Source organism: Mixophyes fleayi, chromosome 2, assembly GCF_038048845.1.
Source record: "Mixophyes fleayi isolate aMixFle1 chromosome 2, aMixFle1.hap1, whole genome shotgun sequence".
NCBI lineage: Eukaryota > Metazoa > Chordata > Amphibia > Anura > Limnodynastidae > Mixophyes > Mixophyes fleayi.
Genome location: NC_134403.1, coordinates 17,484,607 through 17,497,954, shown reverse-complemented (window position 1 = coordinate 17,497,954; position 13,348 = coordinate 17,484,607). Strand labels below are relative to the sequence as shown.

The 13,348-nt window shown below is 42.4% G+C and overlaps 1 protein-coding gene across 2 annotated transcripts in view; it reads right to left on the bottom strand.

Annotated features, from left to right (window-relative positions):
• LOC142140740 (antizyme inhibitor 2-like) overlaps window positions 1-13,348 on the bottom strand; it is a 36,315-nt gene that overhangs the window by 3,167 nt on the left and 19,800 nt on the right. For both annotated transcript variants that reach the window (XM_075198581.1, XM_075198582.1), the window contains exons 6-7: window positions 4,039-4,204; window positions 1,025-1,172 (exon numbers count right to left, since the gene is read on the bottom strand). In XM_075198581.1, the coding sequence (XP_075054682.1) occupies window positions 1,025-1,172; window positions 4,039-4,204 (314 nt within the window). The remainder of the gene's footprint in view (window positions 1-1,024; window positions 1,173-4,038; window positions 4,205-13,348) is intronic.

The window sequence follows — 13,348 nt, the reverse complement described above, 5'->3', positions numbered from 1 at the left end:
CATCCTATCCTACAACAATGGGGAATATGGAGTTGAACATCAATTCCAAATATACAATCCTAAATTACTTTGCTTTTTGATATATAAATAATATAATTGATATAATTATGGTTCGTACATTTTTGCAAGTAAGTTAAATTGTTTTGTTTTTTTTAGAATTTCTATATATGTGTTTGAGCATTAAAATTAAAATGACAAAATTACAGCTGGGATTGTCAGAATTATTCTTAAAATCATACCAACATGATGTTCACAGAGTTATTTACACTGGAATGGTAAAAATAGTAAAAAAATAAAAGGGTTATTCAGACCAATTTGTATTTTAAATGAAAATTAAAAATTGTGTTATTGTAAAACCATCTATCCGCATTTATATAATTATGTTGAAAGAAGCCCTTAAACAAGTTTTAAAAAAATTGTACATAAATTGTTTTCTGAATTAATTGCAAACACATTTCTAAATTGACTTTCATGTTGGAAATGCATTAATTTGTAATTCTTTATTAAATTAAAAATTGTTAAAACATAAATGAAAAACCCACTCACAATAACTATGTGAGTTCCACATTAAAGGGGTTTCCACTTTCAAGCCTTGACACTTCCCATATCCCCACACTAATACTTTGGTGGGCTCCTGTCATAGTCACCGATAAGGACCTCTTGGTGTCATAGAGTCTGGTATATTGCTATATAGGAGAGTTGGCCTGATTAAATAATTGTGGCTATTTAATAATATTATTAAATAAATAATTGATTCAATAACTCCCAAACAGGACGGATACTTCTAGTAGTGTGGATTTCACCCTTCTCCGACACTAAGAGATCATTATGTAGGCTTTCCACAGAACATATGAGTAACTGTAAGTACCAGAAATGGTAGTTGTTCCATGGAAATCATTAAACTCAAGCAAAGAGAAGACAAATATCATCAAAGTGGGTTTCAGATGAATGGTGAAAGTATAACTTGAGTGAATACTCAGTATATACACACATACACGCACACATACTAATTCTACTTACTGACCTTTCCCATAAATCTCTTTCTTTGTGATTATATTGACGGCAAGAGTAAAAGCAGAGCACACATAATATCTCCCGGGCTCTGCAATGATTTCTACGTCCTCTTTACTGGGAAAATACTGATCCAATGATTCAACTATCACAGCTGTAAACTGGTAAAAGAAAAGGAAATGTGATCTAAACCATGAACTTCTGAGCTGCCAACATACACTATAACTATATACACTACATGGCCAACAGTATGTGGACACCCGAACATCACATCCATATGTGCTTGTTGAACATCTCATTACAAAACCATGGGCATTAATATGTAGTTTGTCGTCTCTTAGCTGATATATCAGTCTCTAATCTTTGGAAAGCCTTTCAACTAGATCTTGGAACTTGGCTGCAGAGGTTTGCACCCATTCAGCCACTAGTGATTAGGCACCAATGTTAGGTGATAAGGCTTGGCTCACTGTAAGCGTTGCAAATCATTCCATAGGTGTTTGATGAAGTCAGGGCTCTCTGCAGGCCGGTCAAGTTATTCCACACCAAACTTGGGAACCTAATTTTTGATGGACCTCACTTTGTGGATGGGGGTATTGTCATGCTGAAACAGGAAAGTGCCTTCTCCAAACTTTTGCCACAAAGTTGGAAGCATGCAATTTTTTAGAATGTCACTGTAAATGTATCTTTACTGGAACTAAGGAACCGAAGCCAAATCATGAAAAAGAGCCCCAGACCATTATTCCTCCTCCAGTAAACATTACAGTTGGCAGAACGCATTTGTGTAGGTAGCGTATGCCTGGAATCCCCCATGTCAATATACAACTGTCTGCCAGATGGTGAAACGTGATTCATCACTCCAGAAGACTCCATATCCAATGCCCTAGAGTCCAATGTTGTGTACTTTGCACCAGTCCAGATGACTTTTGGCATAGCACATCATCATCATCATCATTATCATCACCATTTATTTATATAGCGCCACTGATTCTGCAGCGCTGTACAGAGAACTCATTCACATCAGTCCCTGCCCCATTGGAGCTTACAGTCTAAATTCCCTAACACACAAACACAGACTGAGAGAGACAGACTATGGTCAATTTTGATAGCAGCCAATTAACCTACCAGTATGTTTTGGAGTGTGGGAGGATACCGGAGCACCTGGAGGAAACCCACGCAAACACGGGGAGACCATACAAACTCCACACAGATGGTCGGGAATTAAACTCATGACCCCATGGTCAAGAATTGAACTCATGATCCCAGCGCTGTGAGGCAGAAGTGCTAACAACTTAGCCACCGTGCTGCCCCATGGTAATCTGAGGCTTGTGTGCAGCTGCTCACCCATGGAAATGGAATCCATGGAGCTCCCAATGAATAGTTCCTGTGCCAGAAGCAGTATGGAACTCGGTAGTGAGTGCTGCAGCCAAGGACAGACAATTTCTACACATTTCAGCACTCAAGAGTCTCGTTATGTAAGTATGTGTGGCCTACAGGTTCAATGTGCCTGTACTAGCGAGGTTAAGTGGGTCAGAAGTACCTCTTAATACATGGTTCACAAGGGGGTAATTGTGCCAATTGTGTTCAGTGTCTTTTAATATTTAAAGTGTTACTCTCATCCTACCCCTACCTCTTAAATATTGGTTGATATACAGAAATATATTTTGATAGTAAAACTAAGAAAAGCTTTAGCAGACCACGTCTTTACTAATAAATGTGGCTTCTAAAGACTAATCTGGTGTGGTAATATATTATTTGTGGGTGCCTGTGGTCTAGAATATGGGGGGGGGGGTGCAGCGTTCCTTGGTCTCTACAGCTGATAAAACTGCCTAACAAAGACCCTATCACACCAAGACCAAGATGGAGACACTGTACGATACGGAATACAAGGTAAAGATTTAATTCGCAGATAGGACACAAAAACTGATACATACACCCTAGCCGGAGAAGAGGGTGTTACATGTATAAATGTATATCTGTGTAAACTTATGTATGTAAATGTAACATACATGTAATATGACAAAAGTGTCACAAGTCAGATATATTTATTGATTTTGTACATTAAAAATCAGTATAGAAAAACGGCAATATATTACTTTTATTTTGCCACTTGGTAGGAAATAAGTTGAAGAAAATCTACAAATTTTTAAGAAAAATTATGTTTAAAGAGAGATTAGGTCACCTGTGCTGATAGAAATGGTGTTATTGCGGGGTAATGTTAATGGTAGAGGTAGGAAGTTCCGGGTCCTATTACTTTGTAGTACTTGAGGTTTCTGGGGCACAGGTTGGGGTCTTCTCATTTACACAGACCACAACCTCTGGTACGGAAACCTCAAAATTATTTTTAAACCAAGTTTAAAAATGCTAAATTAACAATTATTAAATTGCTAGAAAATGCCTATCTGTCTGTGGAGTAAGGCTGGGTTCATACAACAGGGTTTTCAGCCAATTATCGTACCAATGACACGATAAATGACTGTTCGGCTCGATATCGTTTTAGTGTGTACACTGCATCGTTGAAATATTATAGTTCCAAAGCTCATTATATTGTTTCATTTAGAATTTTTGAACCGTGCTAAGAATCTCGTTCAACGATGGAATGATCTCGTTCCAATTCTGCAATTTTTATGCACTCACGACCAATGGTGTCCATAGATCTCCACGGAGTGTGCAGAGTGACAATCATTTCAACCGATGATTATGACAGATGAAGAGCACAGATCTGAAGGTATGTTTTGTAAAACATATATAGAGTGTACTATATGTACAATATGTGTATCGCCATGATGATGGGTAATTTATCTTTTCAGTTGTTGGTAAAATACAATGGGAGAACTTTTCTGTAATGTGTACTCTGTCTAAGAACCGAATTGGACCAATTAAGTATAGTTACAGACCTTAAAAATGCACAAATATGTTTTCTAAAGATTCCACAAAAAAACAAGTAACTGTACATCTTCAAATAAATATGCCTTACTGTTCTCTTTTCATACCTATCAATTTACATTGATCAATATCTTTTAATCTCACCTCCTCAAATCTTGGTCGGAAATCAGGATCACCAGGAAACCCACCTCCAATATCCAAGACTTTCATCTTGTGTCCCAATGAGTTTCCAATCTCAAACAGACGTCTGGCATTCCCAATACACTGATGAAAACTCTGGGGGTTACTGGAGCTAGAACCAATATGGAAACTGCAGAAAGATGAATATACCACAGAAGGTAGTGAGACACGCACTTTTCTTTCATTGCTTAACTAGCTCTGGATCAATTAGTATTATCCTTTATTTACAGGACACCACAAATGGTCCGCAGAGCCGTGCAGAGGACAAACTACAAAACAGTACATGGTATTACAGAACAATACAGTAAACAAATAACAATACAATTCTTAACAAAGCTAATAAAAGCCTAAATGGCCAATGGGGTGCAAGGCGTCTATTCAATGAAACCTGTGCCCTTGAGCGTGGGTATGAAAAACCGTATCAGAGCCACTGATAGAGGCTCCAGTGGAGGAGTGAGGTCAAGGGCAGAGAGCCCAAGGAGGAGGTGCAAAATGTACCTGGTCAGCAGAAGTCATAGATAATGAAAAGAGGAGGAACAGGAGAGAAATGCTACCTGCTCATGAGAGCTTATAATCTAAAGCTAAATTGTTAGCTAAAGATAATTTCTGCTAAATTTCTATGTTGCACATAACTTTTACACCTTGTTTACACATGTAAGTATAAAAACTATATACACCACTTTGTAGCTCAATTAAGGTATGAGGAAAGTGATGGGGGATGTAGGGCTTTCGTAAATAAGGTGCAGCTCGTTAGAAGCCTTGGGCATGTGATTTGTCAACATTTATAAATGAATAATTCTTGGATGTCTCAACGCTTCCTTATACTCAATATTTCCTTATACTCAATATGTCTCAACGCTTCCTTATACTTCCTATAGTCTTTGCCCCTGCTGGGACTCTCCCACCTCCCCCCTCTCTATTTCTGTTAATAACACTACCCTCGTTTCTGTCCCCCAAGTCTGATGCCTTGGGGTCATCCTTGATTCCTCCCTCTCATTCAAGCGTCACATTCCGTCCCTCTCAAAATCCTGCTACTTCTACCTTCGGAATATATCTAAGATACGTCCCTTTCTCACCACGGAAGCCACGAAAACCCTTGTTCACTTGCTTGTTATCTCTCGCCTTGACTACTGTAACCTCCTTCTCTCTGGCATACCTGATTCTTGCCTTGACCCTCTTAAGTCTATCCTCAATGCTGCTGCCCGTCTCATTTTTCTCTCCCGCCGCTCTGTATCTGCTGTCTCCCTCAAACAGTCACTACATTGGCTCCCCATACCCTACAGATTTAAATTTAAACTCCTCACCCTCACCTTTAAAGCTCTTAGTCAATCTTCCCCTCTCTACATCTCTAATCTCATCTCTACCTACACTCCTACCTGCTCCCTCCGCTCTGCCTCTGACCGCCGCCTCACTACTTCACTGATCACCTCCTCTCACTCTCGTCTTCAGGACTTTGCCCGGGCTGCTCCCCTGCTGTGGAACGATCTTCCACGTTCCATCAGGTTAGCATCTACTCTCAAAGGCTTCAAGCGTGCCCTTAAAGACTCATTTCTTTATTCAAGTCTATCAGTTCTCCTCCTAACTTCCTTGTCCTGGCTCTCTCCCCCAATTAGTACCACCCTTTTTGTGTCTCCCCCTTCCCTTTAGGATGTAAGCTCTCATGAGCAGGGCCCTCTTTCCTTGTGTGCTCCTTCTACTTTTCCTTCACCCTCTGTACCTCTTGGCCTGCTTCGCTAGCCCTGTGTTCCCTGTTTTCCTAAGCCTTGGCCTTCTTCTCGCTGATTTCTACCATCCCTTTCACTATCTGTCCCAGAGTTGATCTGCTTTGCTTTACCCTGTCATCTGTGTTTGTATATATTTTTGAATCATGTTGTGTCCTGGTTCTGTTTTCTGTATATGTACTGTACGGCGCTGCGGACCCTTTGTGGCGCCTTATAAGTCAAAGATAATAATAAATAATAATAATTGATATATGTCCTGTTAGATCAACAATTTGTTTCTATAGAGAGCCATATACTGTATATTGGTAGAATAGGCAAGGGGGAAGCTGAAAAAAATTCTAATCTAAAGAGTTTGAATAGCCATAGATGATTTTAGCTGGACAGTCCCGAACTCCCATGGTAAAACGGGTGGGGCCAGACCAATTTGGAAGTGTCGAAAAATCATGGGCGGGGCATGAGCAGCAGATGGACATGATATTGTCCTGATCTTTGATATAGGATTATTGGGAGGCATAATAGTAACCTATTTCTATTAATTTACCAAAAGTAAAATTACACCAGTTGGGTAAGTGGTAACTCTTACTCTTTGTTAAATTGTGCTAATTGATGAAACACAAAAGTTCACATGTGGAAGGCTTTATATAATGTAATATATTTCTGTAGTGACAATCATTTTACACAGCACTGTACAGAGAATATGTGCTCATTCACATCACTCTCTGCCCTATTGGGGCTTATTGAAGATGATTATGAAAACACAGGAAATAAATCTATTGCGAATAGTTGAATATTTTCACATTTATTTAAGGTAAATATACATTTGAAATGTTTATTTAAAATGAAAACATGTGACCCATTAACATGTTCAAAGGGCAGGGACTTCAAATGCCTTTCATTTTATGGAACAGAGATATACCCATTTACAACATCTATGGAGAACAGTTATATAACATTGCTAATTGCTGCCTACATGTTAGCCATACTAGATGAGATCCACAAATCTACGGGTTTACCAGAGGATTATAACAAACTTGGGGCAGCAAAAGGTGAGCTAAATTTGCCGATTTCCACTAAAGCAGAGAACTCTCTTAAGTATTTAATCCAAACCTTCTATGAATAAGGTGACAGGTTACAATCTTCCAGGTAGAGGTCAAAATTATCCCAGAGCAATGTCCTTCAGATTAAATCACTTTCTGGTAAAACTACACATGGCCCTAATTAGATTACAGAGTTCAGACGATTTCACAGTAGTCTCTATAACATCTCACAAAAGATGGACCCCTCCCCTTCTTCGATAGAGTCATCTTGAGACTTCCTCTCACAGTGTAATTTGCCCACACTCTCTATTAGTACACTTGAGGTGCTGGATTCGGACTTGCCCACTCAAGAAATCTCTGATGTTATTTAAAAAAATTCTAATGAAGCACCAGGCCCTGATGGATTCACAGCCACATATTCTAAAACGTTTAACTTGCTGCTCTCACCCTATCTTGCTGATGTGTTCAACAGTGTTTGTTCAAAAGAGACCCTGGATCATTTTTATTCCAAAAGAGGGCAAACACTGTGCACATTACAGACCTATTTCACTCTTGAACATGGACTACAAGGTCTATGCGAAGGTACTTGTGGAACGCCTTAACATAATGCTGCCCCAATTGATCCGCGATGACCAAGTAGGCTTTTTACTGGATAGACAAGCCTGAATAATACCGGACAAATTATTAGCCTTGTTCAGAGTATCAACTCTCTCTACTTATGGAACCCTCTTGGGATATAAAGTTACATTTTCTAAAACAGAAGCCTTTCATCTCCATTTGCCACCCCACACTGAGGGACTCCTTAAGAGCAGCTTTAACTTTTCCTGGCAGCATTTTAAAATCAAATATTTGGGGGTTTATTTCACCTCAAGGTATGAATCTGTTTATGTGGAAATTTTTCCCTGAATTGTCAAACTAATTAAGTTGGATCTGCTCAGATGGCAAAAATGAATTACCTCCTGGATGGGTAGGATTGTCTCTCTTAAGATGAATGTCCTGCCTTGCCTGCTGTATCTCTTTCAGACACTCCAGTGAAGGTTACTTCTAATCTAATTTAATTACACTGCTGGTTCTCCCAATTTGTGTAGAAAAATAAGTCCTGAGCACCAGTTTGTCTACTCTGTGCAGAGCTACCTTTAATGGAGGCAGGGGCTTTCCAGATGTTTGCCTTTATTACTTTGCTACTCACCAGAGCCAGGCTGTAGCATTGTTTGCAGGTGGCTGTGGTCTGAGATGAATAGCTCTGGAAACCTCTTTCTGTAAATTGTCCTTTTTGTGTTATGGCTGATGGTAGGCCTTCTTTCGGTGAGGTTGCATTCCGTTACCCCTTTACCTGTCAAATCTGGGAACACAGTAAATTTTATCTTGAGACCACTTCAGTCCCATTTTGGAACAACCCTGAATCCTCTCCAGGGCAATGTCTCTCTCGCTTTCTGCACTGGCAGGAGAGAAGTATCAGGTTGGTTGGGATGTCTTACTTTTGTCTAATGCAATCCATGGGTGATCCTATAGGAGCAATTTCATTTCTCGACCATCAGTCAATTTGCATACCTGCAGGTGAAGTACTTTGTCATTTCCCTTTCTAAGCCCAATATTGTGAGATCTCTAGATCCACACAAGTCTCTCTGCATTCACAACCTTCTTCAGAAGTGCATTATCTCCATCTTTTTTAATCGCCTCATCTCCTCTAAACAAACTTCTACCCCTGTACATGAAGGGACCCTGATAAATGGCAGACCACCAGAGGAGGACACTTGCACCACAATGAGAGAAAGGGTCTCCAAAAGCTCTATGTCACTCACCGGACTGTGAGTGCTTCTTCCCGGACATTTAGGAACCGTGGCCGTCCTCCATCCTGAGGGACTGCGCATGCGCAGCCCTTTCTATACCTCCAGTGTATGTTCCTTTAACTTAATTGGCAGATCAGGCAACCTCCCTATATTAAGCACCTGTGGTCAACACCACGTTGCCTGATCTTGGAGTCTCATTCCCCATGAGCCTCTGAAGGTGTTCCTGTGTTTCCTTGTTTATTCAGCCCTGCTGATTCCTGTGGTTTCCAAACCACTTCTACCTCTGTGGTTTCCAAACCACTTCTACTACTGTGGTTCCCATACCACTTCTACCATCTACTGTATCATCGTGACTGTGAGCTGATTCCTATCCGCTGCCTCCGTGCACTACAGTCTTCTAATCACTTCAACTCTACCATTTATCATTGGGACTGTTAGCTGATGCCTATCCGCTGCCTCCGTGCACTACAGGCTTCAACCACATCCACTCACCTGTTCATGATTGTGACTGCCAGCTGATTCCTATCCGCTGCCTCCGTGCACTACAGGCTTCAACCTGCAACTCGTCTGTGTTTCATCATCGTGACTGTTTGGCTGATTCCTATCCGCTGCCTCCGTGCACTACAGTCTTCAACCTGCAACTCGTCTGTGTTTCATCATCGTGACTGCTAGCTGATTCCTATCCGCTGCCTCTGTGCGCTTCAGTCTTCAGTCCTTGTCAACTCTACCGTGTTTCCTTGAGTCTGCTGCCACTATTGCTACCCGCTACTCTCCGTGATCATCTGTTCCAGTTCAACTCTGCTCCGGGGTCCCATCGTTACTGCACCTGCTGGTTGCTATTGGTTACCTCCGTGTTCCCGCAGAGACCCGCTGCTGTTACTTCTCAGCGCTACTCATCCATCTACTGCTGATCCGCTCTCCACGCCTTCCTGTGCTCCCTGCTGGTCTACCTACCTGTGCGCTGCACCTGCTAGACCCCCGCTTCACCCATCCAGGGACTTGTATCCTGCTGGCCTCCTGCCCTTCAGGTATCTCTGCACTCCTGTCTGACTGCCTTCTCCTGAACCACGGTATGCATACTTCCCATTGACTGTGCTGTGTATTGCATACCTTGCTGGACTGTGTTGGTTCTCCTCTGGAGTGTACTATCTGCTGACTCTACTGCCATCATTGACTGTGTTATCTCATGCTGGATTACTTCAAGAGACTTTCTATATTGGCAGTGTTGTTCAGTCATTTATACATTTATATTGTGCATATTACTGTGGATCAAAGTCAAGGTGCCCGTGTATATATTGTGTTGCAGTCTCTCCCCGTGCACCTCCTCACATATATATTCAGTGGTACAACTTGCTAGTGGCAGACCACTGACTCCTGTTTACAGTTTCACCTGTTCCAGTATCCTCTCACATAGCAGTGGTACAACTTGCTAACGCAGACCACTGACTCCCCGGATACCTCCACTTGGATTCCATTCCTTCACTCAGACAGCGGTACAACTTGCTATCCGCAGACCGCTGACTCTCATCACCTCCTCGTTTCTGTTGGACATTCCTCCTCACTATAGCAGTGGTACAACTTGCTACCGCAGACCACTGACTACCTTCACGTGTCCTTTGTCCATACAGTTCCTCGTGTATTACTACCTCCATATTGCCAGTGCTGCTAGTCATAGACTTTCCTGAGCATCTCATCATCTGCTATTTCCTGTTCCGTGATCACCCTGCTACCAGAGTACCATATTACCACCTATACTGCTCTGGTAAGCCTATCACCTGGTGATCCCTGGGTAAAGACTCCTAGTGCCCGTGACAGTAAGATCAGGCCATGACAGACCCAGATACGGAACCTACCGCTAAAGAGATGCTGCAGCATCTGGTCAGCCGTGTGGAGCAACAGGATGCTCGCCAACAGCTGTTACTTCAATGTTACCAATCGTTAACCTCCCAAGGAACATCTGGACAGACTGTTACAGCTAGTATTGAAGCTCCTGTGCTTTCCTCCGTTTCCCCAGTGCCATCCCAGGTGTCTACAGCTCCTACGCTTCACCTGCCTACTCCGTCAAAATATGACGGGGACCCCAAAACTTGTAGAGGTTTCCTTAACCAATGTTCAGTCCATTTTGAACTCCAACCTCAAAATTTTTCTACCCATCGTTCCAGAGTGGCCTATCTTATCTCATTGTTTTCTGGACAAGCCCTGGCTTGGGCCTCCCCTCTGTGGGAAAGAAACGATCCAATTCTACAAGATAGTGCCAAATTCATTTCCACGTTCCGAAGTGTGTTCGATGAACCAGGTCGTGTGACCTCCGCTGCTTCCAGCATTCTTCGTTTGCGACAAGGCTCCCATACAGTAGGACAGTATGTCATTCAATTTAGGATCTTAGCCTCTGAACTTCAGTGGAATACTGAAGCATTAGTTGCCGCCTTCTGGCAGGGGCTCTCCGATAAAATTAAAGATGCACTGACTACCCAAGAGCTTCCTTCGTCACTAGAAGATTTGATCTCTCTTTGCCATCGTGTAGACATGAGATTTCGTGAAAGAGAATCTGAGAAAACAACTTCTGCTAAAGCACCTCTTCGTTTAAACCCTCAATTTCGTCCAGTTTCACCTTCTGTGATTCCCATGGAGATAGGACGTTCCAAATTATCTTTAGAAGAGAGGAAACGAAGAGTAAAGAATAGACTCTGTATCTATTGTGCTGATTCCACACATATGCTCAGTTCTTGCCCTAAGAAATCGGGAAATGCCAGGCCCTAACTAGTTCAGGAGAGGTGAAGTTAGGGTCCCTGGAGTCCTCTCCATTGTCTATGAAATCTAAAGTCTGCGCTTTCGATGTTACGATTTCCTTTGCTACCAAATCCTTTGAGTCACAGGCATTGATTGATTCCGGAGCAGCAGGAAATTTCATTTCTAAATCACTAGTGAATCAATGGTCCCTACCAGTGATCACTTTAAAAACACCCATTACTGTGACGGCTATAGATGGATCACGTCTCATCAATGGTCTCATCACCCAGAGTACGTCTCCAGTAACCCTTCAGATTGGTGTACTACACCATGAAGAAATTTCGTTTTTAATTCTTCCAGTTACGACAAGTCCGATTGTCTTAGGCCTTCCATGGCTTCAATGTCACTCTCCCCAGATTGACTGGGGCACCCCTCAAGTTACGTCTTGGGGGTCTGAATGTCACCATCGTTGTCTCTCTCAAGTTATTCCTCTTAAAGTACAGCAATCTTCCATCTCATCTTCCTCCCCGGGACTCCCTCCTCAGTATGCTTCATTTGCCGATGTGTTTGATAAAGCTCAGTCTGAACGTCTTCCTCCTCATCGTTCTTGGGATTGTCCGATCGACCTTCTACCTGGCAAGACTCCTCCCAGGGGTCGGGTCTATCCTCTCTCGTTACCTGAAACTCAAGCCACATCTGAGTACATACAGGAGAATCTCCAGCGTGGGTTCATTCGACCTTCCACCTCTCCCGCTGGAGCTGGGTTCTTCTTCGTCAAAAAGAAGGATGGATCATTACGCCCTTGTATAGATTTTCGTGGACTCAACGCCATTACTATCAAGAATCGGTATCCCATTCCGCTGATCACTGAGCTATTTGATCGCATCAAGGGAGCTCGGATATTTACTAAGTTGGATCTTCGTGGTGCCTACAATTTAATTAGAATCCGTTCCGGTGACGAATGGAAGACCGCGTTTAACACCAGAGATGGGCATTACGAATATTTAGTAATGCCCTTCGGGCTGTGTAATGCCCCCGCGGTTTTCCAGGGTTTCATCAATGAGATCTTTCGGGACTTATTATATGTATGTGTCGTTGTCTACCTGGACGACATATTGATCTTCTCACAGGACCTGCCTTCTCATCACCAACATGTGGCAGAGGTCCTCTCCAGACTACGGAAAAACTCGTTGTTCTGTAAATTGGAGAAATGTTCATTCGAGTTACCCCAGATTCCATTCTTGGGGTATATAGTTTCCGGAGTTGGCCTGAAGATGGATCCAGACAAAGTAAATGCTGTACTACATTGGCCTCAGCCAACTACTCTTCGTGCCATCCAGCGTTTTTTAGGTTTTGCCAATTACTATAGACGCTTCATTCAAGACTTCTCATCCATTGCATCTCCCATTGTGGCCTTAACTCGGAAAGGGGCTAATACTAAGCAATGGTCATCTGAGGCTCTCCAAGCCTTTCAAATCCTCAAAGAGTCCTTCTCGTCTGCTCCCATTCTGCGACAACCTGATGTGACACTCCCCTTCTTCCTAGAAGTAGATGCCTCTAATGTGGGCTTAGGAGCTATTCTCTCCCAACGCTCGGAGCAACAAAAATTACATCCTTGTGCCTTCTACTCTCGGGGTCTTCTGCCCGCAGAGAAAAACTATACTATCGGGGACAAGGAGTTGCTGGCCATCAAAGCTGCATTAGAGGAATGGAGATACTTGTTGGAAGGAGCTCGCCATCCGGTGACGATCTTCACGGATCATAAGAACTTGTCATATTTGCAATCTGCTCAATGCTTGAACCCTCGTCAAGCAAGATGGTCTCTTTTCTTTTCCCGTTTTGAATTAATTATAACCTTCAAACCAGCTGCTAAGAACAAGAAAGCTGACGCTCTATCTCGAGCTTTTGTGACGTCCTCTGATGTAGAAGAGGTTCCCAAACATGCTATTCTAGACCCCAAATGTATTTCTCTGGCTGCTTCATCCACCAAAATGCT